Source organism: Lissotriton helveticus, chromosome 2_1 (genome assembly GCF_964261635.1).
Source record: "Lissotriton helveticus chromosome 2_1, aLisHel1.1, whole genome shotgun sequence".
Taxonomy (NCBI): domain Eukaryota; kingdom Metazoa; phylum Chordata; class Amphibia; order Caudata; family Salamandridae; genus Lissotriton; species Lissotriton helveticus.
The window spans coordinates 1,942,966,674-1,942,990,685 of NC_136059.1; the positions used below are offsets into that span (position 1 = coordinate 1,942,966,674).

The 24,012-nt window shown below is 43.9% G+C and overlaps 1 protein-coding gene across 1 annotated transcript in view; it reads right to left on the reverse strand.

Moving 5' to 3' along the window:
• LOC144818959 (uncharacterized) overlaps positions 1-24,012 on the reverse strand; it is a 552,374-nt gene that overhangs the window by 231,117 nt on the left and 297,245 nt on the right. Inside the window, exon 5 of the mRNA XM_078676876.1 lies at positions 1,259-1,352. Coding sequence (XP_078533002.1) covers positions 1,259-1,352 — 94 coding nt within the window. The remainder of the gene's footprint in view (positions 1-1,258; positions 1,353-24,012) is intronic.

A 24,012-nucleotide genomic window follows, 5' to 3' on the forward strand; every position in this document is an offset into this window, starting at 1 on the left:
AAATCCCCGATTCTTCCATGGCAAGTAATAGTGACATAGCAGCTTTTATAGTTTTTACCCCATATTTTTTAAAAAGTGGTTTGAGAACCGCAATGACATGACTACATGTTGCAGTCACTGAATTTGCTTTCTTCTCCTCTGGACCGATCAATAGCAGCTCTCCTCTGTGAGCAGATTCCGTTCTGCCTTTCCCACGAAAATGCATGTGGATTGCAAAGCCTTATCACAAGTTAGCTTCAGACATTCTTACTTAATTAAGTTCTAGTAGCATAAACCTCGGGTCCCATGGGCATTGATCGTAGTTTGGTATTCTAAATGAATTTGTTTCACTGCATACACAATGAACTATGTTAAATGAAAGAAACTATCCTTGCAATAATACTGTTTAGTAATGCATTTCATTAATACAAACAAGAAATATTGTTTTGAATGTGCAACTATTGTATTCAGGCATTATGTGAGAGTGAGAATTTGAAATTTTTATCACAAAAACAATATGTTGCTTAGTAAAATATTGCATTTGATTAAAACCAGAACATTCTACAGTTACGATGAACATTTCTAAGCATGTCAGATTAAGGTCAGACTTCTAAATTGTTTGTGCACAGTTCAGCAAAATTAAGTTCACTTCTAGTTTAAAGGAAGGTTGCTTCTTAATACTTCTCTGACCTTCACACATAGCTATGACTGCCTAGTACAGCTTGCACATTTTAAAAGTGTGTCGTTTCATCTTTGAGTTTTACATGATCATTTCCTATTTTTAGCTGTTTAGCTAAATAATTTGCATTTTAATGTGCTCAATCCTATGGTTAACATCCTTACAACGCGGATTTTACTCCGCAATGCTTTCACAACGCGTCCGTTACAACGCAAGTCGTAACCACGACTTGCGCTGGAAGGCGCTAGAGGATTAAGAATAGTATATTTACTATTCCAACACCTTCCCTAGTGTCCACGGGGACTGCTGTTAGAATAGTAAATTATACTATTCTCAATCCGCACCCCCAACGCAAGTCGTGGTAACGACTTGCGTTGTAAGGGACGCGTTGTGAAAGCACGCGTTGTAATAGAACGCGTTGTAATGTCGTACATTCAATCCTATCACTGTACAATATACAATGGAATGGCTGCAATAAGGGTCTCCCTTCACTCAAATGTACTCGGTATCACCTCCAGTATTGTTAGGCCTCATGCGCAGTCCTCAAACACTGCGCATAGATAAATATAAAAACAACTGTAAGACAAATAGGGAACTTACTCAGATTCTCTGCTGTTTTCTTTTCCACTGCATCAGAACTTAGAGGAATATCAGCATTGTCAGGAGAAGCTTGGTACAGGTTGAAGGAATTTCTCTGTAGCAAAAATATATATATTAACATGAGTAATACACTACAGTACTTATCCAATCTCATGAAAAGGAAACATGAAAGTTACAAAAACATTATTGCAATGACAAAACATCTTTTTTTTAATTAAAAATGTTAATCTGTCCTTTACCTGTATTTGAATGATGTCTCTGTTGAGGCAATATTATCAGTACATTAGCAGACCTATGTCTAATTCATGTAACACGTTTTGTTCCTGTTCAAAATGTTAAAATATTTATTGGACCGAGTGCTGAGCACCTTTGGTATTTTGGAAAAAAATGCACCTTAATGTGATGGGAAGATGGTACTGGTTCCACACACCCTTCATCTTTTTGTCACCATACTGCAGTGGGGTAATTCAAAATGATAGGGCCCCCCTTGCTGATTGTGAAAATGAGCCTGAGTCTTCCATATCAAACATATATTCATTGGACTTGGGCTAAATGGGGCTCTTCTTGAAGGGTCGGGCCCCCCGGAAGGTGGCCCCCACTGCACCACAGTGGTCGCACTGGCCTGTAATATGCCCCAGTCAGACTGGGCTATGCACAAAAGTGCTTCCTCACAGACATAGGCCCCCAATATGTTTGTATCCTAATGCAGTGGTTCTTAATCTTTTGACTTCTGTGGACCCTACTTATTCATTAAGGGAATCCATGGACCTCCACTGAATCGTTATTGAAATCAAGGGACGCCCCCAGCCATTACTAGACTGAGAAACTTGAAAGATTTCAATCTCAAAACAATGCACAAAAATATAGAAACACGCATTCATCAAACCTATACACAAATGATGAACTATTTTATTAATTCACAATTAAATATAAAAAAAATCGAAGTATTGATTTTAAGGGAAAGCATGGAACTTTTTGAAATTCAATTGAAGGCTCATCATGGATACTGTATTCTTTTTAATGCACCTGCACTGCTTCCACGAATCAATCTGAGGATATCAACTTTAGTTTTAGCCTCCAGTTTCAAACTCCTTCATATTTACACACTGTTTTACCTTTTTAGGTTTCGACCTGGCGAGGGGCAAAGCCCCTCCCAGATCGAAAACTTTTGTTTTCAGTAGGGATGTTTGGACCGCCTCTGTTTCCAATTGGCTAGCTCCATAAATGGAGACTAGCCATTGGGAGACAGAGGCTGTCAATCGCGCTTTCGCTTGAAAACGCGATTCGGGGGCGTTTCTGGTGCTTTTTTTAAGCCCCGCCCCTTTGTCCCGGGCCGCGCTGCGATTGGCTGCCGGCCCGGGACACCCCCGTGACGTCATTCCCGGGCCGCGCTGTGATTGGCTGCCGGCCCGGGACACCCCCGTGACGTCATTCCCCGGGCCGCGCTGTGATTGGCTGGCCGGCCCGGGACCTGACTTGTTTCTTCAATTCCATCAGAGGTTTAAAGGCAGCCAGGCGCAGTGTAAACACACGTGCATCAAGTCCCTTGGAGCTGTCTGAAAGGCGGGTGCCTGCCTGCGCTTTGAAAAACTCCAGCTTCATAGTAGGGAAGAAAGACTGGCAGATAACGGTACCTGCTGCCGTCAGCATCGAAGACAGACTAGCGGGGCCTGCTCGCCCCTCACAGACATGGCGGTGTCGCGTGTCATCACTTCCGCGCCCTGGCAGCCCCTCCGCACTCAGCTCCCGGATCCCCGGCGCTGAGGGAGAGAGCGGCGGCCGAGCTCAGCTCTCCATGCATGGAGCGGCGACCCCGCCCCTGGAGGGCAGGGGGGTGTCTGAATAAGGTGAGTAAATGATGCACATCCAGGAGGTGTGTACAAACTGCTCCCCGAAGCCACCACATTCACCGCGCCATTGGAAGCGATTGTACTCTTTAAACACATCCCCTTGCCCACCCTCTGACATTCTGTTTCCCTCAGTTCCTAAATTTCTCCTACAACACACCTTTGTGTGATATGTCACTCCCTCGCGATACCTATAATGCCTTGTGATGGTCCATCACGCTCCACCCCGATATCGCCTCCGAATCAATAGCGGCACACTTGTTAAAGTTTCTTATGTAGGATGAACAGCCACACAAGTTATATTAAGTTATAGTAGCTGGTGGAGAAATAAGCACTTTGAAACGAGGCACTAACCAAAAATAGAAGCTGACAAAGAGAGAAAGAATACCGGGTCCATGTCAGTTTGTCGGTCTGTGCCCGTCTGTGTGAATGTCCATCTGTCTGTGTCAGTCTGTCTCTTTCTTCGGTGTCCGTCAGCCTGTCTGCATGTTCATGTTACTTTGTCTGTGTTTACCGGTCAATCTCTTCGGCTTTGTTTGTCCGTCATTGAGTGAGTATTTCCGTCTCTCTGTCTGGAAGTTCATGGCTGTTTGCTGGTGGTGGTGCGTATGCATGTGCATGTCAGTTTTCTTTGTGTCTGTGTGCATGCGAGTTAGCTTGTATGCACATCCATGTCTGTGTTCACCGGTCTGTGTCTTTGTCCGTGTGTCTATCTGCCTTCCTCTGCGCCTCTGCCTCCCACTGTCCGTGTTGTTTCACTCATCCTCTAGCTCCTCCCCACCTGTCCCCACTCCAAGGCACTTGGCTCAGAAAACCAGCAAGTGTAGCTCTGAATCACAGGTTCACAACACATGCAATGAGATGTGCTCACGCATCAGAGTCGGAAACACCAGGGCACCCTGGCGGTTTCACTCAGAGGTTTATAACCCCAAGGAGTTTTCCACTCACATTTTAAAAGGTGGACAGAGTTTGCCAAGCGCGGTGAGTCAGAACGCAACACTGTGCCTGCCCGGCTCACAGCCGCAGCAGGAAGCAGCCAGACAGACAGCTCGATGAAGTGGAATAGACACAGGGATGTCAGTAGTCTAGAGTGGCATAGACAAACAGGAAGTACAGAGTTATTTGTGGCCTGGACTTCCGGTCTTATTTACCTTCGATGCCCTGACTTGCAGTCTCAATAGCCTGTAAAATAACAATAGACTATTTCTATAGGGTCAAAGGCGGGGTGGGGGGACCAGTACTGGTACAGGAAATAGGTCTGGCGTTGGCGACCAGCCTTATGGCTTTGCCAGTAACTTCTTATATCATGATTTTTGTCAAACTTTATGTTTGGGCGAGTGCCAGGCCTTCACTATTATACAAAAAAACACATCTACTGAAAGTCAAAATATTTTCTTGGTCTCAAAGAGTAAGCAGTGCCATTAAAGTCCCTGGCACAAAGCGAGCTACTTTGCATGTGGGTGTGCGACTTTTGTAACAGAGCTGAATGTGTCAATCACAGTGAAGTTAGCCTATGGGTGAAGTGGGCTGCCCCACTGATCTGTCAGCTGTAGTGAATGAATGATGTTTTGTAGAGAGCGCAGTTATTACTCCTAGGAGTGTCCGGCACTGCGGGTGTGCAGAACAAAAACCAACAGAACACCTGACCTTTAGGACAGAGCAACCATATCCTACGCTTCTTATGAAATAAAGATTCCGACTTGAGAATGCGAAGATCCACAGGAAGCTGGTACCAAGCCTTTGCAGTCAAATAAGCAAAGGAGCAATCCCCCTTTCTCACTCGCCGGTACGGTGCAGCGGCACTTCACATCGGTTCCTTTGAAGTGTCGTAACTTCCTCCAGGGAGAGTCCGGGACTCGGAGGGGCAGGGGCACCGGGCATGCAGGCTGTGCGCGTCTCTGACAGAAGACTGAGCCCTGGGCTTCAATGAGCTGGCTCCTCCTATGTGTGTCAGCTTGTCAGGTGCTGGCGGGGGGGGGCGCATCACACTGTGAGTGGCAGCGTAGGGTCGGGTCTACACTACTAATCACTGCGTAGGTGTGGAGCAGGCCCACCGCCTCCATAGTGTGTGTGTGCATGTGGGTCCAGGCTGCCTGGGAGGGGAGGGGAATCAGACGTCAGTGGCGAGCGTCTAAAGGACAACTAGGGCTGAACTGCTGTGTGTGTAGGAGGGTCCTTACTGCCCCCTCACCGTTCAATGATACCATGGGTCCTGCAACCCGCTCTCATGCATCAGCCAGGTAACTAGGGGCGTCTGGAAACTACCTCCCAGGGTCAGGCCCACAGGGGCACTGCTGGAAACCTAAGGAACTGAGAGTGTGTGGCTTTGGGTGTGTGTGTCTGTGGCTCTGGGTGTGTGTGTGTGTTTGGCTATGGGTGTGTGTGTGTGTGTGTGTGTGTGTGTGTGTGGCTCTGGGTGTGTGTGGCTGGCTGTGTGTGTGTAGCTCTGGGTGTCTGTGGCTCTGGGTGTCTGTGGCTGTGGGTGTGTGTGTGTGTGGTAGTAATTGCTGTCTGCTGAGCTCGTCCAGTAGGGTAAAATAGGTCTCACACTTGCGAGAGATTAAGCTATTGGCAATGTAAATGATAATGCCATTTATTTATCTGTTTTCAAAACCAACAAATAAATACAAATTTTGTCATTTACAATGCCAATAGCTTTAACTTTTGAAAAGGCGAAACCGTTGCATTGTAAATGCTTGTTTATTATACGTTTTGCTTCTTTATATACATTTTATTAATCTGTCAATATTATATATTTTTCTGAGCAGTTGTGGACTGGTAATTAAAAAAAGTTGATGAGATTTTTAAAAAGGAAGAATTCTTTTCAAGATTTTGCGATCATAAAGTAGCAATTGACCACCTTCATTGTGAGAAAATCCAAGAATGGGAGGAATCAAAAAGATGCGTAAATCTCATACATTTAAAGGGTAAAGGAGTGGGTCCATGATTGCTCTACTTTTTCACTGTTCAGTTCCCTATGGTGTAAGTAAGACCTACGATTTAGAGGGATTGTGTTTGAGTAATTCAATTTTAAAATATTTTTTGTTGAGTTTGTTAAAACAATACTTATAAGTACAGATGTACACAAAAAGTGTGTGGGTGTGAAGTGGACCTGCCATTGTTTAAGATAAAATAATTTTGCATCTGTAAGCTAAAAAAAACAAACACATTACCAGATTCAGTGAGCAATAGTAATAAGACAACATTTAGTCCATCATTACCCATTTGTCATGGGCCAATCATATGCTTTCAAACAAGCCCCAAATTAGGCTCTCTTTTCAGGTGGAGGAGACAGGCTCAGGACCGGAGCCATGGGCAACACATCAGTCTGGGCTAGCCTATATATTCATCGTATGGACCCCAAATATCCCTAGGTCTTGCTCTTGGGTCATGCATTGACGATTATATTTCTACCTGGTCGTTCCAAAATGTGCCATCCCGTAGCCAATCTCAGTGTTTGCGTATGGGGCCTTTTAACCACACCCTAGCCACTCGGCATCGGGCAAGGACCAGCAGTATGGCCACCAGTCATCTCTTGGAACAAGAGATGTCCAGAACGTAGCCAAGGATCATGGGAAGCGGTGCATATGGTAGTGAAATTTCATGATTTCACCAATGGTGCTGGCAACTTAAGATCAAGAGGGCCAAATTAGAGGGCAAATCCAGGCCAGGTCCATTAATTCAGCAGGGTCAGTGGAACATCGGACACATTCAGAGGCTTGTGACGGGTCTGTCTGGTATAGATGATGCGAGGTGTATTATGCATGGCTAATAAAAATAAAATACATGTTTAAACCTATGGTTGATGGAGACAACTTTTATCTGTTCACAGCAGTCACCCTGAATCTTATTGAAAAGGGGGGTCACCAAGTTAATTTACCAGTGTTTTTTAAGTTTATTTGTGGTGGAGGGGAGCAGAATCTTCATCATCTATTACAAGAGAGAGACCTACCCCTATAGTAGAAGAACGATATATCTGTTTGAGGGGGTAAATTCTAGTGGTTCTCAAGGGAGTCAGGCGATTGTAGTATATAGTGCAGTGTATTATAGGGGAGAGGATGCGGTCTCATGGCTAGACTGCCAACTTTGGAGCTGGGAAACCAAGGTAAGAGCCTCGGGTCAACTCCACATCCTGTGATTTTGGGCAAAACACTTCATCTCCCCGTGCCTACAAACAAAATGAATGTGTCCTTGTGTAACATAACTGGTGCCCATGTAAAGTGCTCAAAATACCTTTGGGTCGAGTTTGCGCTATATAAATCTGCACAAGAAAATAATTGTGTTGAGGCAGCATGGGGGCATCTAAACTAAGCAAAGAGGCCAAGTATGGAAATATCTATTAATGGCCAGAATTGCTCAAGAGTGAGAAAGAGAACTTTTGCTATATTGTCAGCATAAAGAGAAAGTAGGTATCTCCAAGTAAGGAATCTCAGGTCTTTGTGCAAGTGGCATGTCCTTCGGCAAGAAGCAAGTGGCTTAATAGAAATCAAAATTCCTTTTAAAATTCTATAGTTTTATAGCTAGGCCATCAGTTCCAGGTGCTTTAGCACCGGGAAAGCCACTGTGGCCTGCTGTATTTCAATCAGTGTGGTTGGTGTAAAAATAAATTTGTGCATCCCCCCCCCTCTACCGAGGCCAGAGGAATAATATCTAAATTGCATTAATTTGATCATCATGGAGCAATAGTCTGGCGGTATATAGGTCTTTGAAGCGCACATGGAATGTGCGCAGGATTTTTTTGATCCTGCAATAGGGGCACTATTGTTATGGGCTATAAGTCCCTGAGAAACCAGGCCGTAATCCTAACACCCCATACAGGCATGCTCGTACATGCTTAAACAGGTATGCTACTTGACAATCTGCAGTCTCCTTAAACTAGGCCAAAAGTCCATGAAGTGCTGCCAGTGAGTCCATCTTCCTAGAAGATTGGTAATATTGCTGTGTATCAGCTAGCTGGGCCTCTAGCGTCTGAAGCTCAGATCAAAGAGATTTAAGGACTCCATAGCAATTGAAATAGCAATCCCCTCTCAATTCTTATTTTGAGTCGATGTTAGTTGATGGAGGACACCAGCACTCATTTTTTAGTTCTGGCATTTATTTGACCAGATTGGACATTTATTGAGAACAAGAAAAGGAAAAACACAAGACGGAGGATGACAATGACGGAAAGCCCGGGGGGAAAGCAGGAGCCCGCAAGAGTGAGATATAGGGGCAGGGAGTGTCTGGTAGTAGATTAAAGAGGCATCCTATTGGATTAAGGCAACACAGCCTTGGTATTTGGTGCACGAACACTTAATTGCACTGGTCGGTTCAATGAGATTTCATAGAATAATTATTTCATGGAATACCATTACTGAGAAACCATTTCAACTAAACTGTTTAATTGAAATTTTCAGAATGAATGGCATTTACCTTTTCGTGGAAATCAATTCAAAGAATGTCTTTTTGGTAGAAATTGGCTTTTGAATGCTTATTTTTTAAGTGCTTACTTTCAGAAACAGATTTGTCGGAGATATTTATTTCAATGCTTTACTTGATGGGACATTATTTCATTTTTATATCTTTTACATTGTCAAACATTTACTTAAAAGCTTTTAATTCGCTGACCTATCACCACCTGTAAACACCATCCATGACTGACAACTCACTACCCATAAAACACAATAAATCCCTGCCCCCCCAAAACCTCTCACCACACCTAAACTACACTCATTCATGAAACCCAAAATCCCTTTCTATCTCAAAATTCCACCATCCTTGAACCCGAAAATCACTCATTACCCCTATCTCCACTGATTCCAGAACCTTAAAAACATTTTTCAATGCCTAAACTCCACCCATCACACACCCCTTAAAACACCTCAGAACACCCAAACTCTATCCATCTCTGAACCCTGAAAAAACCTCACCAGCCTTAAACACCAGTCATCCATGACTCATCAGAACTCCTCATCACCCTAAACAGCATGCCCCTGAATTCTACAAACCCCTGTCTACATCTAAACTCAACCCATCCCTGAACCCTTAAAGCCCCTAACCACTGTACACTCTACTCCATCCTGAAACCTAAAAACACTTCACTGCCCCAGCCGCTACCCATATTGGAACCTTAAAAGAACTCACCAGCCCTACACGTCTCCCATCCATGGTCCCTAAAACCCCTCAACACCCATATACTCCACCCATCAGTGAAACCTTAAAAATTCTTACACACCTAATTACTCCTGTGAACCCTACAAACCCCTAAACACCCCTACACTCCACCATCTCTGAACCCTAAAAAAAACTTTCTATGCCCATAGTCTAATTATTCTTGACTCCTAAAAACCCCTTATCATCCTAAACATTACCCATCCCTGAACCCAAACCCTCACAGTAGTCCTAAACTCCACCTAAGTTTCATGTACTTTTAGATTTTTCCTTACAACTATCTTTTCTCCAAAATGTTTCCTTTAATTTTTGATTTTTTTGTATTTCCTTAAAATTTTCTTTCCCTCTTTCCTTAAAATTGTTTTTCTATTAATCGGTTTCCTCCAATGTGGTTTCTCAGTTTTTGTTTTCCATTAATTTATACACATCAGCACTAGCCGCTGACTTCTGAACAGGGTACCGGCACTTATTCATTTACAAATTAAGCGCTGTTCCACGTATATAAACCTTGAATGTTTCCCAAACAGACGTCAAGAAGGAGGGGACGAGCCGACGTTTGTTAAAAACAGATCCTTAATTGCTTTCACTATCTCAGCTTTAGAGACCAAATCCATCAGCTCAGCTGGTGGAAAACACCAAGGCCTATGTGTGGAAAGAGGATCAGAGATATTTAAAGCGAGAATGACTTTTGAGTGGTCAGATAGGCTCCTGGGTAAGTCATCCATTACCATGTATTTAGAGTCATAGGAACGAAGCCAAAAGTCTATTCTGGAATGGAAGTCTTATGCTGTAGAGTAAAAGGAATATGATGTAGGATCACCTCTCATCTCCTGCCACCTGTCCACTAAACCATCAGTTTTGATTAAGTGCGTGAGAGTGTGCACCACATTGGGATTGTCGACAGCGTCAGGATTAGGGAATATAAAGGAAGGTTCAGTTCTAGTTTGAAGTCCCTGCCCTCTGATAACATTAGTGCCACCTTGACAATGAAAATGACAAACGATATTCTTGAAGAATTCAGGAGTGTCCGCATTCGGTTAGTAGCAATTAATGAGAGTTAAGGGAGAATCATGGAGTTGTCCAGTAAGGTAAATACAGCACCCCATAGGATCAAGTTGGGCAAACTCAACAGAGAAGGGGATGAATCTCTTTATTGAAATTGTTACCCTGATGTGAACGAACTGTAGGATTCCCAATAGTTACTGTGGCCACATTTGACTGCAAACCGGCGTCTCTCTCCAGGAGCCATAAGTGTGTCCTGAATGAGAGATACCTCAACTCCATGTGTCTCTTGGTATGCCAATGAAAATAAATGTGTTTTGGTGCTTGCAACCCGCGAACCTTCCAGGTAACAAGTTTAATGGTATGTGTCATCGCATCAGGAGACAAAATGAGGAATGGCATTTGCATTCATCTAACTCGGTTCAGGGGTTATCAAGAGCTTGCCAAGTCGTTTTGGTCAGCTCAATCATTGCAAGTGATTCAAAACAAAACCTAACGGATTGCAAACTGAAGTACAGGACATATCCCACCACCATCAAACCACACTGAGAACCCCAAGAGTCAGAAAATGATCTCTTAACAATCAAGCTTTCTCCGGTTAGTGCTTGTGCACAAAGGAGGTGAGGTCCATCCTGGCTACCCTGGCCTGCTTTGAAACAATGATAAGGCGAAAGACACGTAGAAATAACAACAAAGTTGTCAGGCCAGATAAGATACACCGACAACAGCCACCACAACAACTGTGCGAAGAAAATGAAACAGACCAGGTTATCCCACTATAAGAAATCTGTATCCTCATAAAGTGAGCCAATCCCTCATAAAATAAATGTCAGAGCACATGCATACATTGCCCAATCTGCAAGGGAAAGATTATAGCTACTCAAATAGAGTCATTGGAAGTACAGAACCTTGCTCTTTTCTGTTATGGGCGTTGACAGACCTCGTGCCTGGTGGAATATAAACACATTCTCAGGATTGCTGTGTGATGCTGCAAATATGAGCATGCACTAACGATTGCTGAGTCATGGCAGGGCAAGCCGGAATATGCACTAAGGATTACTAAGTGGTGGTGCAAATCTAGCATGTCACAACTCACAAGGTTTATTGATGGACGGGCCAAGCATAGGTATAACCCCCTGACTGGTGAGTGATATGGCCAACCCATTCAGGTAATGAAGATTACAAAGAGATGGAGAGGCACACTTTTCCTTTCTCTGACAAGAAGGTGATTGACAGGCAGAGACGCACTACTGGCCATACCAAAATCTCAAAGTAAACCTTTGGCAGCGGGGTTGGGTGATAACTGACAATGTGCCACTTATCTATCTACCTGTCTTTGGGCGTCTTGATCACAATATTGCAAATATTTCAGTACAGTAGCCAGAACCTTAGAACAGCACTCTGAATTAAACAGGACTTATTTATATTGATGAAAAGTGTTACTTTCAACTTCACAGATTTAAAACCCTCGTCATTTATTTCTGCTATATGTTCTAAGAACTATAGGGGCATATTACCAAGGGCCTTATCTTATCGCCCTATTTGCAAGCCGGTGTTAACATGCATTAGCGCATGTTAGCAGCGTTTTGCCGGCGCCTCGCTTTACATTTCTAGTGAGATGCAAAGTGGGCGTCACTGGGCGTACCCCTGATGGACTACCTTGTAGTTTATCGCAAAATGCACATCGCAATATTTACAAGGTGGCCCTCAGGATTTTAGCAGACGTTATTTTTGGGCGGAAACCGTCTGCTAAAATCCTGACTTACCTATGCACAACATAGGGGGTGGATTATGCTGATACGACCACCCGGTGGTATCAGCAAAGTTATCACAGTTTTCAATGGAACATCGCTAGGAAAAACAGCAATGTACCATGGAAAACACCGCTATCGCAGGAATAAATATCACCATTGCCCTATGTGTTGTTGATACAACGCTAGCATGGCGATAATTTCCTGCGATAGCCTGCGATAAAAAATCTATCGCTAAGGGCGATAATATGTCCCATAGTTTCTAAGCATGAGTGCTAAGGGCTAGTTTAGAGACACATGGAAGCATTTTCTGAATGCCTTCTGTGAAATGACGTTCTGCCACGTAGTTAGTTAGAGTGGAGAAAGATCTCGCCACTCGCCATGTGAGCCTCCGATGACACACGCACCGTCAGTGAATGTACACAACAATGGCCAGGTTCACGCACTGTGTCCATCAGGAGGGTGCCAGGCCTGGTAGGATCTATGGAATGATGGAGCAGCAGTTAGGGAGACGGTGAGACTAGAGCGACAGGGTTTAGCAGCCACCTCAAGGGTCACGTGGTGCCTGCTTGAAGGATACAGGGCCATGTCCAGGACACAGTTACCTACTTAGGTAGGGTGACCAGAATTGTAAAGCCAAAAATCGGGACATTTCACGAAAATAGAAGAAGGACTACAGTTTTACTTGAAGGGAGCGCACAGAATGACAGCGCTCCTCAGCAGAGAATTACAGAACAGGCAGTTAGAACATACATAAAATACCGCCACTGTCTTCAACGGACAAAATTTGTTTTTTACATTACAGAAAGGAATTTTAAAGGTCGCAAACTCAGTGATTTTGCGAATTGAAGGGTTTATGACTGTAAAATCCTTTTGTACATCTAGATGGGCCTTAGTCATAGCAAAACTGGAAGCTTAATCTACAATCCAGAAATCGGAATGATCCCATCTGAAAAGTATACAGGAGATCCCAAGCAGTTTAAAATCTTTATGGTTCAATGTAGGCTTCATTTTTTACATTTCAAACAGATACTTCCAAGGTGGTTTGTATTTGGGCTATATCTTTAATCACTGGGAATAGTACTCTCATGTCTAACTTTCAAATGCTTGTGGACCAGCTTACTAGGGTATTTGATCGGTGGCAAACAGTACAAAATCTAAATTTGGGCCTACTGAACTTATGGCCAATGAACCTGTAGCATTAGCATTTTATAATGGGTTACTAGAAGAATTGAAAGACGCCTCAGCACTTGTAGTGAATCGCCCTACAGAATTTGGGGGGTTGATTGATTTAACACGTCAAATCGAAAAACAACATGCATTCGGGAAGAGTGGAGAAAATTACACCTCCATGAAAGTGGCTCACTTCAAGTAAATCTGAGGAATCTAATTCAGAAAAAATGAATGAATAACCCATGCTTTCTGATCTACATTGAACTTTGACAACAGAGGAAACAACTGTTGAAAAAATAAAGAATATGCTTATATTATGGTCAATGTGGCAATTTCATGCAGAATTGTCCTTTTTCTTCAGATAAACTAGCAGCCTTGTCTCTGAACAGAAAGTCCCAGACAAATCCCTCTCAAAAAGTGCTTGCTCTTAATAAACCACATTTTCATCTAACACTGAGTAATACTTCTTCTCAAGCTCCAGTGAACACAGCAGCTTTGATTTATTCTGGAGCCTCTGATTGTTTTTTTTATAAAGAATTATGTGAAAGATATAATATTCCACTTGTTCAGAAAACCTTAGGAGAAGCCATCCTGGGAATAGAAGGCACCCATCATTCTCTGGGAGATGTTCAGCCAGTGTGAGATAGAATGCTTATTGCACATGAAAAATGAGCGTATAGAACCACTTTAGGCATCAACTTGTCTTCGATGTTTCCAATTGTGTTAGGATTACCAATCCAAAAAATAATCGGCAAGAAGAGTGCATTCTAAGGGGATCAGAGTAGTACAAACAAAAACAATGGCTAAGACAACCAAACCAGTCTAAATAACCTCTGGTATGTTTTGTTCTTCAAGAACCACTTAAAGATTTACACATACCCCTTACCTATCAAGAATTTAAAGATGTGTTCACCAAGAAGGGAGCAGACACTTTACCACCACACTGTATGCCTGACTGTGAAATTGATTGTGAGCGAGGAGCATAGAAATCATATGGAAGAATGTATTCATTAAAACCGTAGGAGTTTTTTTTACTGAAGGAATACTTGGAATAATACTTAGCAAAACATTCCTTTGTAATATTGTGTTCCATGCAGGACCTCCTATATTTTTCATATTCCAACCAAATGGTGACTAAAGACCTGCAAAGACAGTAGAGAACCAAATGTGATTACCGCCCATAATAAACATCTTTTTCACTTTATAACATTATCACGTGATCAATTAAAGGCATCTAAAACCTTCTCTAACTCACATTTCATAAGAGCATACAATGTAGTCCGAATCAGAGAGGGGGATGAGTGGAAGATATCAATCAATACTAAATATGGTGGCCCCATACAAATATTTGGTGGTACTATTCAGTGTTCTGCTGCTTCCAAATATTTTGCAAATTATGTATTCTGAGACATCTTTGACACCTTTATGTTAATCTACCCATAACATATTTTAATCTTCCCATAAAAACACCTTAGAGAAGTGCTTAAAAGCCTGAGATAGAATTCCCTCTATTCCAAGGTTGAAAGAATTTGATTTTGAGACATACCAGCTGTCTTTCCTGGGTTTTCTGATGTCTTACCAAGGCATTCACATGGATGGGGACAAGGTAAAATCTATGGTAGATAGGCCTACTCCAAAGACAGCTAAACCAATCCAGAAAGTGTTAGGATTTGTTAATTTTACAAAAATATTTATTTTCACAGATTATCAAACCTATAACAGGGTTAACAAAGAAGTTTCACCCAATAGGATCGGGGGTGCACAAGACAGAGTTATCACACCATAAAAACTGCCCTCCCCACAGAGCCTATTTTGCAAGATCCAGACTGTTCTCAACCATTATGTTTAGAGAAAGATACTCCTCATTTACCATTGGTGACATTTAACCTCAGTAACATCCAGAGACTAACGATATCCATCCAGTGGCCTTTTTTTCTGGCACCTTGAGTACTCCTGAATACAATTACACTATTTATGATAGCTTTTAAGGAGGAGTTTAGACAATGGAGGAATTACCTGGAAGGTTCATCGCATAGCATCACAGTTTGGAAAGATCACAAGAATTTGAGATTCTTACAGAGACAGAAATAAACTAAAACTCATCATAACTGGTGGACCCGTTTCCTTTCCCAAATTTGTTCTAATATCACATAAAGACCAGGCTCACCACAAGGAAAGGATGACCACCTGTCACATCAAGAAATAGAAGAGTACCAGTTCCCTAGAAGACTCTATGGCCATTTTAGCCTTACAGACAACCACACCTTTCATAGAGATAGTTGCTTGAGTAAAAAAGTTGTTGTTCCTCCAAACCAAGGTTACCGGTTTGTGCCATAGTTTAAAAAACATGTTGGCAGCCTAATTTAAGAAGCACAGTGTAAGGGTATGTCAAGGCATGTCAAGCCTGGTGCAATTTGCCACAAAACAAGCTAGGCACGAGACGAACCATGGAGCTATTCCAGCATCTCATTGTACCTCGATGGACTTTGTTGTAGGCCTTCCTAGCTCTCAAGGATGTACAGTCTTCTGAGTGATAGTTAACGATCTGGCAACATTTGCACATTTAGTCCCCTCACCAATATTACCCACAGCGCTTAAACTGGCCAAACATTTCTTAAAGGAGGTAGTCAGGCTCCATGGCTTATCCAAGGTTATTGTAACAGATAAGGGAACCCAATTTACATCCCTTTTTTGGAACACCTTGGTAAAATACCTTGCTGCACTTTACTTCAAATCCACCAGTTACTACCTTCAAACTGTTGGGCAGACTGAGAAGCTCAAAAAGACCACAGAGCAATTTCTACAGTGCTTAGTGGAAAAACATCAGGAAGATGCGTACTCTTGGATAGCCTTGCTGGAGTTTGCTTATAACAAACTCTTTGCTTAGCTTCTCTGGATTTTCTCCTTTTCTTTCCAACTGCATGTATGGACTCCCAGCTTTACCTCAGACAATATTCATTCGGTTACTATTACAATCACTTTCAGTTACATATCAATCATCAGTCCAAAATCTATTAAAGTCTAAAGCAGCATATAAGCCATTTTCAGGCAGAAATACCATGGCAAACTTAAGGTGAGCAGGCATGGTTGTCAACAGACCTTCTAGTCATTTCTGATTTCTATCTGAAGTGTATTTCTTAGTTTGTAGGTTCTTTCCCTAGAGTTGACATGGTTGGTCTTGCAGCTGTCTGACTTAAGTTACCGGAAAAGTGGAAGATTCATCTTGTACTCCATATTTCTCAGTCAAACACTGCACAGGGAAATAAACAGCTTAGCCTTCCTCACAGCCCAGGGTCAGCAAAAATTAGAGGTAAAGCCAAAATTATACTCTAAAATCTGAAAGTGTCTTCTCCAGTATCTTACAAACTGGAAAGGTTATGATGTCTTTGATAGGTCATGGGAACCCAATATTTCTGTGCATCACTCCAGATTATTTGGAGAATTTAATAAGAAATTCCTCAATAAGCTAGCAAACCAGATGGGGGAGGGCTAAATCTTGTAGAGTGAGGTACTGTTATGACACAGCATGGTAACCAGAAAGATCAGAACAGCAAACACACAAGATAAGATTGAGACGAGAGACTTGTTGGCTGTGAAAGACAAGTCAGTGGCTGTTTGCATCAAGCTCTGTTCCTCTAACAGCTCACAAAACACTCCTTGGTTGTGACATGCTCCTGTAATATGCCATTCATGAGAGTGGACCCTGTCTGGAGATGGAGAGTAGAGGTCATTCTCTGGGAAGCAGATTGTGCACTTTGCACGTAGATTAGTCAGTGGGGCATACATTTTCATAGATGTAGAACAGGTGCATAAAAAGAAGCAGCTCTGCATGCTCAGTCAATTGACATACAGAACAGGCACTTCACGGAGAGCAGCTAATAACTATCATCCAAAGCAATTGGCCCTTCCCTAGGCTTGAGGCCCACTTGCACTTGTCACTGGAACGTTGGTTGAACTGGCAGACAGGAGATAAATATAAAGGGGGATAAACCAAGTTTGGGGTCTGAAGGTCAAGCGTGATGATTACAACAACCACAGCAACAACCCAAGAGTAATTTGGGAAACGAAGACAGAGTAACAGCAAGTGCCAATAATGGGAAGGTTCTGGGATGCTTAGGGAAAGCACTGGTATACGAATAGAGTAGTAGATGATATATGATTGATGCCAGTAAGGGAGAGAAAGTGGGAGATACCATGCTGTGAGGTTGAAAGGTAGAAGGAAAGAAGACGAGTTGGAGAATGAGGAAGAATATCTTATCAGTGGTAAAATGACTAGTAGGGGTAGAGAGGGAGAGGACAAAGGGGAAACACGTTTAAGCATGGAAGGTTTTAAGTATGCACAGAGAAGACAGCAGCACATAAAAAATGAGTACAATGAAAAAAGAAAAGAGAAGGAAAAGAGAAAAGAAAATATCATGGAAGACCAGATTAACCACAATCTCCATAAAGGACAGAGAGAATAATGAGGAGAGAGTATATAAAGTTGCACCGTGTAATATAATAAAGTCACAGACAGGAAAAGAACTGCTGAGCTAGATGAGGGTCAGATACAGGTCATGAGGAGTTCAAGGAGGCTTTCAATAAAAGGATGCCAAAGTAAATTAGAAGACACCACAAGAAAATACACACAGACAAGTACTGGAGGCTATAGGAGGGGGGTCAATCAGCAGTCATGTCATACATGATGTTATAGATAATGCCACGAATTATGTAATATGTGAGGTAATAAGCAGTACATGGCAGGAGCTTTGCTAACTATAACTGGTACATTTCTGTGGGTTTATTTTGTTCAAAATGGTAAAATTGTCACTGACATATTCACCAGACTATAAAGTTACTTTAACGTTTGGGTATTTCCGTCAATATATCTATATAGATAGATAATACTGTAACAGGTATAGTCCCATATCCATAATTAATATATACATTTGAAATTAATTATTTGAAAAATAATCATTAAAAAAAATATTAACTCCAGGGCTCAATCATATTTTACAGAGTATCCTCCATGTGAACTCGAGGAACTTCTCCCACTAAATATTTGCAGTGTATTAACTTAATTGAACAGGCTGTATAGATATTCACACATGGATGATACCATTTCCTTTAATAAGATGTATTGGGCTTATCTGTGGCAAATATGGAGCGCTTTGGCTTAGAAGGGGGGGTTTTATGTACACTTCTTCTACTTAGCCCAGTATGCAGGTGTAGTACTTAATGTTTATCAAAGATAAAGATCTTGTATAAGGTGAGGTTGCTGCACTCTTTTTGCTATGTGTATAAAATCCATAATCAAATTATTTGAATTGGGTTTACATCATTTATATATAAAAGCTGGTGGAAGAAAGCAAGTATTGACAAAGCCAACAAAATGGTAAATATTTTTTTAGCACAAGCATATGCCAAAAAATAAAGAGGGGAAAAAGGAACACATGCTGCCTAGATCTGGTGCCCTTATGCCAGCAATAAAAAGTTTTAATCGAAAAAACAAATTACAAACACATACAATTTTAAGAGAAGTCATGCTCCCCAGAAGGTAGTTGCAAGAATAACAGGTATAGAAACAATTTTAGTTAAATGCACATTACAGAAAAATATGATTCTTATACATGCAAAGAAAAGGTACTATTGGCTTTGAAATACTGTAATCAAACATCCAAGATCTGGCACTGCTGGGCACTCGCATCAACTTTTTATATATAGGATTGGTATGAAGAGATATTCTTATCTTCACCCAAACGCAGATGCTCATTTAGGCACTCTGACCTAATCCCTTGTGTCTAATTGATCAATATTTTAAAACAACAAGAAAAAGAGAAACCAGTAGTCAGTCAAATCACTCAACAGACAGCACTCTAACTGAGTGTATGGGTACCACAAAGAAAAGTGTGGAGAAATTAGAAAGTATCTCACGTGTGTACCACTGGAGGAGCTACTGGCAGGTTCTCACAAGCTTGCCCACGGGCGCTTTCTATTTCAAAGCAGACGAGATTGTCATCCGTTCGCGTCATGACACTCCGGCGGTCACATGATCGCCGTCATGGGATTACCCTTAGTCTTGGCAAATCATCCACCATCTTTGAATGCCAATGAATAGTCTATATCAATACTTTGTAATACTCTATAGTGTGATATTAAAACACACAATATCATATGAGATTTTAAACACCCAAGACCTACAGTACGGCATATCTATGATGCCGTTTGACTATTGTGTTCTTTTCACAAACAATTGTGGTAAAGCTTCAGCATTGTAAAACTTCATCTATTCACCAACCATCCCTCATTCTTAATGTGAGTGACTCTGGCAACATGTCAAAAATACTCTGATCTTCCACAGAACTCATGTATATCGATATTTTTGGTATCGTTTAGCCCGCAAGGGCGCCTCCGCAGAGCTCTTTGCGCTGCTTGCTCAGCGCGTTTTCTTTTAAAATTACCCGGTTTGTATTTTTGTTGTTTTGTTTTATTTTTATCCCCTGATTTTACTAGGGAGTGCCCCCTTACCTCCATTTAAACTGTGTCTGCACCGCTGTTTTGCGGGTCCGAGTCTGGGGTTAGAGGGGTTCTGAAGCGCTAGTACTTTGAGCGCCATCTTGGGCAGGGCAGTGACACTTTGTTGCCGCCATCTTGAGCGTCCTCGTGGGCGGTCTCTCTCCTATTTGGAGGCCCTACTTAAGGCGGTCCGCTGCCTTCAGACACTGTTTGGTATCGTTTAGCCCGCAAGGGCGCCTCAGCAGAGCTCTTTGCGCTGCTTGCTCAGCGCGTTTTCTTTTAAAATTACCCGGTTTGTATTTTTGTTGTTTTGTTTTATTTTTATCCCCTGATTTTACTAGGGAGTGCCCCCTTACCTCCATTTAAACTGTGTCTGCACCGCTGTTTTGCGGGTCCGGGTCTGGGGTTAGAGGGGTTCTGAAGCGCTAGTACTTTGAGCGCCATCTTGGGCAGGGCAGTGACACTTTGTTGCCGCCATCTTGAGCGTCCTCGTGGGCGGTCTCTCTCCTATTTGGAGGCCCTACTTAAACCTGTCCTCCCAGCGCAGCGGGGTTGCCTTCGCGTTTGCCGGAGTCTTGCCAGAGTCCTGCCCGTCTGCGCCCGTCAGCGTCCCGGAGGCTGCGGTGCGGTGTTGGACTCTGGCCGGGTTGGGAGAATGATTTGCTATTCTTCCACGACTCTACGTTCCTTACGAACTACGTCCTGCGTGTGTTGATCCGTTTTTCCGGGTCGGTACAGGGGTAAGCGTCTCTGCCCTGGCTGTGGCTGGTCTCCTACTTATGTCCCCTCCCCCGCTCTTCGGGTAGCCGAGGACCGTGTGAAGCACTTGTGTTTACTGCTCAACACGCGTTCAGTAGGTAGGCATGCCCTTGACATTTTTGATCTTTTGGTCAGGGAAAAACCTCTATGTCTCCTAATGACTGAAACCTGGCTGGGGGAGACGTCTAATCCGGACATCTTAGCTGCCATCCCACCGGATTATAACATCTTCCGTCAGGATAGAGCCACGGGCAGGGGGGGCGGGGTGGCGGTGGTGGTTAAGAAGAGTGTCTCGTGCTCTATTCTCCCCACGGATACTATCACCGGCTCTGAGTCCCTCGCCTTTACTGTTAGGCTGTCCCCGCATCAAGCCCTGAAAGGCCTGCTGGTGTACAGACCTCCCGGATCGGTGGGCTCCTTTTTTGAGGACCTCCAGGAGGTCCTATCCGGACTGGCTCTTTCTGCTCAGCACTGTCTGCTGGCAGGTGATTTTAATTTTCACTTGGATATTGCGGAGGACATGAATTCTAATAGACTGCTTGACATTACGACCCCTTTGGGTCTTGTCCCTTCGCTGTTGGGCCCCACACATGATAAGGGACACACCCTTGATCAGGTGTTTTCTTCGGTCCCCTTAGTGGACATAGAACTTCTTCCAGTGCTCTGGTCTGACCATGGGCTGGCCAGATTTTCCATACGAGGGAGCGAGCATTTATCTGGCAGCGCTCTTGCTCAGCCTCGAGCATCCTCTAGGGCGTTACATAGAGTGACGCCAGAATTGTTAGCCCAGGCGTTCGCTGACCATCCGTGCCCTCTTGTGGGCGACCTGGAGTTGGACACAGAGGCTCTGCATACGTGGCTGATAGAGAGGCTGGATGACCTGGCCCCTGTAAGGGCTCCTAGACCTACGGCTGAGCGGCAGTCCGCGCCGTGGTTTACGGGGGCGTTGCGTACTGAGCGTAGCCAGTGTAAGGTGGCCGAGAGGGCGTGGCGCTCTCAGTACGACGGGGTGGCCAGATCTACCTATAGAATGGCGGTTAAAGCATACCATCGTAATATTCTGTGCGCGAAAAAAAAGTATCTTGCCAGGAGGATTGAGGTGGCCTCTAACTCCTGCAAGGAGATCTTTAAGGTGGTGAGGGAGTTTACGGCCCCTAGATCCAATGTACAGCAGGTAGTGCCATCTGAGTCCTGGGTTTATGACCTTGCCAGATTTTTCACGGACAAAATTAGATTGATCCAGGCCTCCTTCTCAGTGGGGTCTGTTGAAGGGATTGTCCGCGTCGGGGAGGGACGAGCTCCATCGGCTACGCCAGTTGTTGTTCTGGCTGAGTTTCCCCCTGTTTCCTCCGAGGCTTCTCTCTCTCTTCTGGCCAGTCTCAAGTCAGGCTCGCCTTTAGATCCCTGCCCGGCCAAATTCTTGGCCAGGATGTCGTCGCTGATGAACCCTTTGGTGAATCCCCTCCTGAACTCTTCCTTGAGGGAGGGGAGGCTCCCTCGGTCCTGGAAAAGGGCGATGGTGGTCCCCCTCCTCAAGAAGCCGGGATTGGATACCGAGGTTTTGGCCAATTATAGGCCAATTTCTCTTCTTCCGGCCCTTGCGAAGCTTACGGAGAAGCACGTTCATGGCGTGCTCTCTGGCTTCCTCGAATCAAATGATCTACTGCACCCTTCGCAATCCGGCTTCCGGCCTAACCTGAGTACGGACACGGCACTTCTCGAGGTGTCAGAGGCTATCCGGGAGACGCTGGATGCAGGAGGGAAGGCCATGCTTGTCATGCTGGACCTGTCGGCGGCCTTCGACACCATCCCCCATGAGGCATTACTTGCCAGACTCTATGACATTGGTCTGAGGGGGACGGTGCTCAAATGGTTTACATCGTTTCTGGAGGACCGCCGACAAACGGTCTGGGCCTCTCTAGGCTCCGCTGAGATGCCGCCACTGGGAGTCGGAGTTCCACAGGGCTCTGTGTTGAGCCCGACTCTTTTTAACATCTTTATGACCCCTCTGGCGGCAATCGTGGAGGCCGTTGGGGCCCAGATCGTGTCCTATGCGGATGACACGCAGCTTCTCTTCACCTGCAGGAAAGATCAGATATTTGATGGGGAGAGCATCCGGGGGTGTCTGGAGAAGGTCTTTGACTGGTTCCAGCGGAACGGTCTTAAGGCCAACTCCAGTAAATCGGAGGTCCTGCTCTTCGGTTGTGCCTCGGAACCGGAATGGCGTGAATGGTGGCCGGCGGACATGTGTCCTCCCGCTCAGCCATCAACGGCTGCCAAAAATTTGGGAGTCAAGTTTGATAACAACCTCACGCTTAGATCCCACATTCTCGGTCTGACAGGCACCTGCTTCGGTCTCTTAAAGACGCTCCGGAAGTTCTTACCTCTGCTTACAGAGGACCATAGAAAGATCACTGTCCAAGCTCTAATAGGATCTAGACTGGACTATGCTAATGCTCTATTTTTAGGGCTTCCGGACTATTTGGTCCAGCGGCTGCAAGTGGTGCAGAACTCTGCGGCCCGCGCCATTTTTGGCCTCCATAGGCGGGCGAGAACATCTGGAGTTCTGCAGTCACTTCACTGGCTACCCATCCGAAAGCGGATTATGTTTAAGACCTTGACGCTGGTGCACAAGGCACTCTCTGGGTTGGGAGCGAAGTATCTGCAGCGTAGACTGGCCTTTTATCGTCCGGCTCGCTCATTGCGGTCGGAATCTCTGTTTATGGCCGTGGTTCCCCGAGTGAGGAAGGCTCGCACTGGGGGTCGTTCCTTTAGCCTCAGGGCTCCCCAGTTGTGGAACAATTTGCCTCTCGCCCTACGCAGTATTCCTAGTCTGCTCTTGTTCAGGAAAAGCCTTAAGACCTGGCTTTTTAACTGTTAGGTTGTCTCTACTTCCTGTTTCTTCCCTGTTTTATTATTGTTATGTCTTTTAATTGCTGAGTCGCCCACATAAAGCGCCGGGACACTCTGGTTGAGTAGCCGTGCGCTATATAACATAACATAACATAGTCGTACATTCACCCCTCCAAGCAGTAAGGGTTGGTAAAAACATAACATGATGCATTACGCACGCGCTCACTAGTAGCGCGAGTGAGACAAACACCCTGTCAAAAATGTTCTTCTCATGAACAACTGTCATGCATATAAATCCTCCTGCAGTTCCACACGCCCAATGCAGGTAAAGGCATGACATGATACTGATGAATCATATGCCTTATCGTGTCTCCTGCAATATGTTAATGGACAAAGTGGATGGGGCTATTAAATACAACTTGGACACCATCCTGTAACATCCAGATCACACAGTGTGTAAGTGTGTACTGGTCCCTCAATGCCCATGTTGGCGATTCCTTGGAAGAACCATCACATACAATAGTTAAGGCACAATAGCCCAGATGTAGGTAATTCTATTTTACCACTTCTTAAATACCGAATTTTACCGATTCGGTATTTAAGAAGTGGTAAAATAGAGGGGGGGGGATGTAGGTAACACAGACTTGAATCGTTAAGATTCGGTATTTACCGATTCTGTAAATACCGATTCGGTAATGCCCATTGATTCCTATGGGCATTGAAG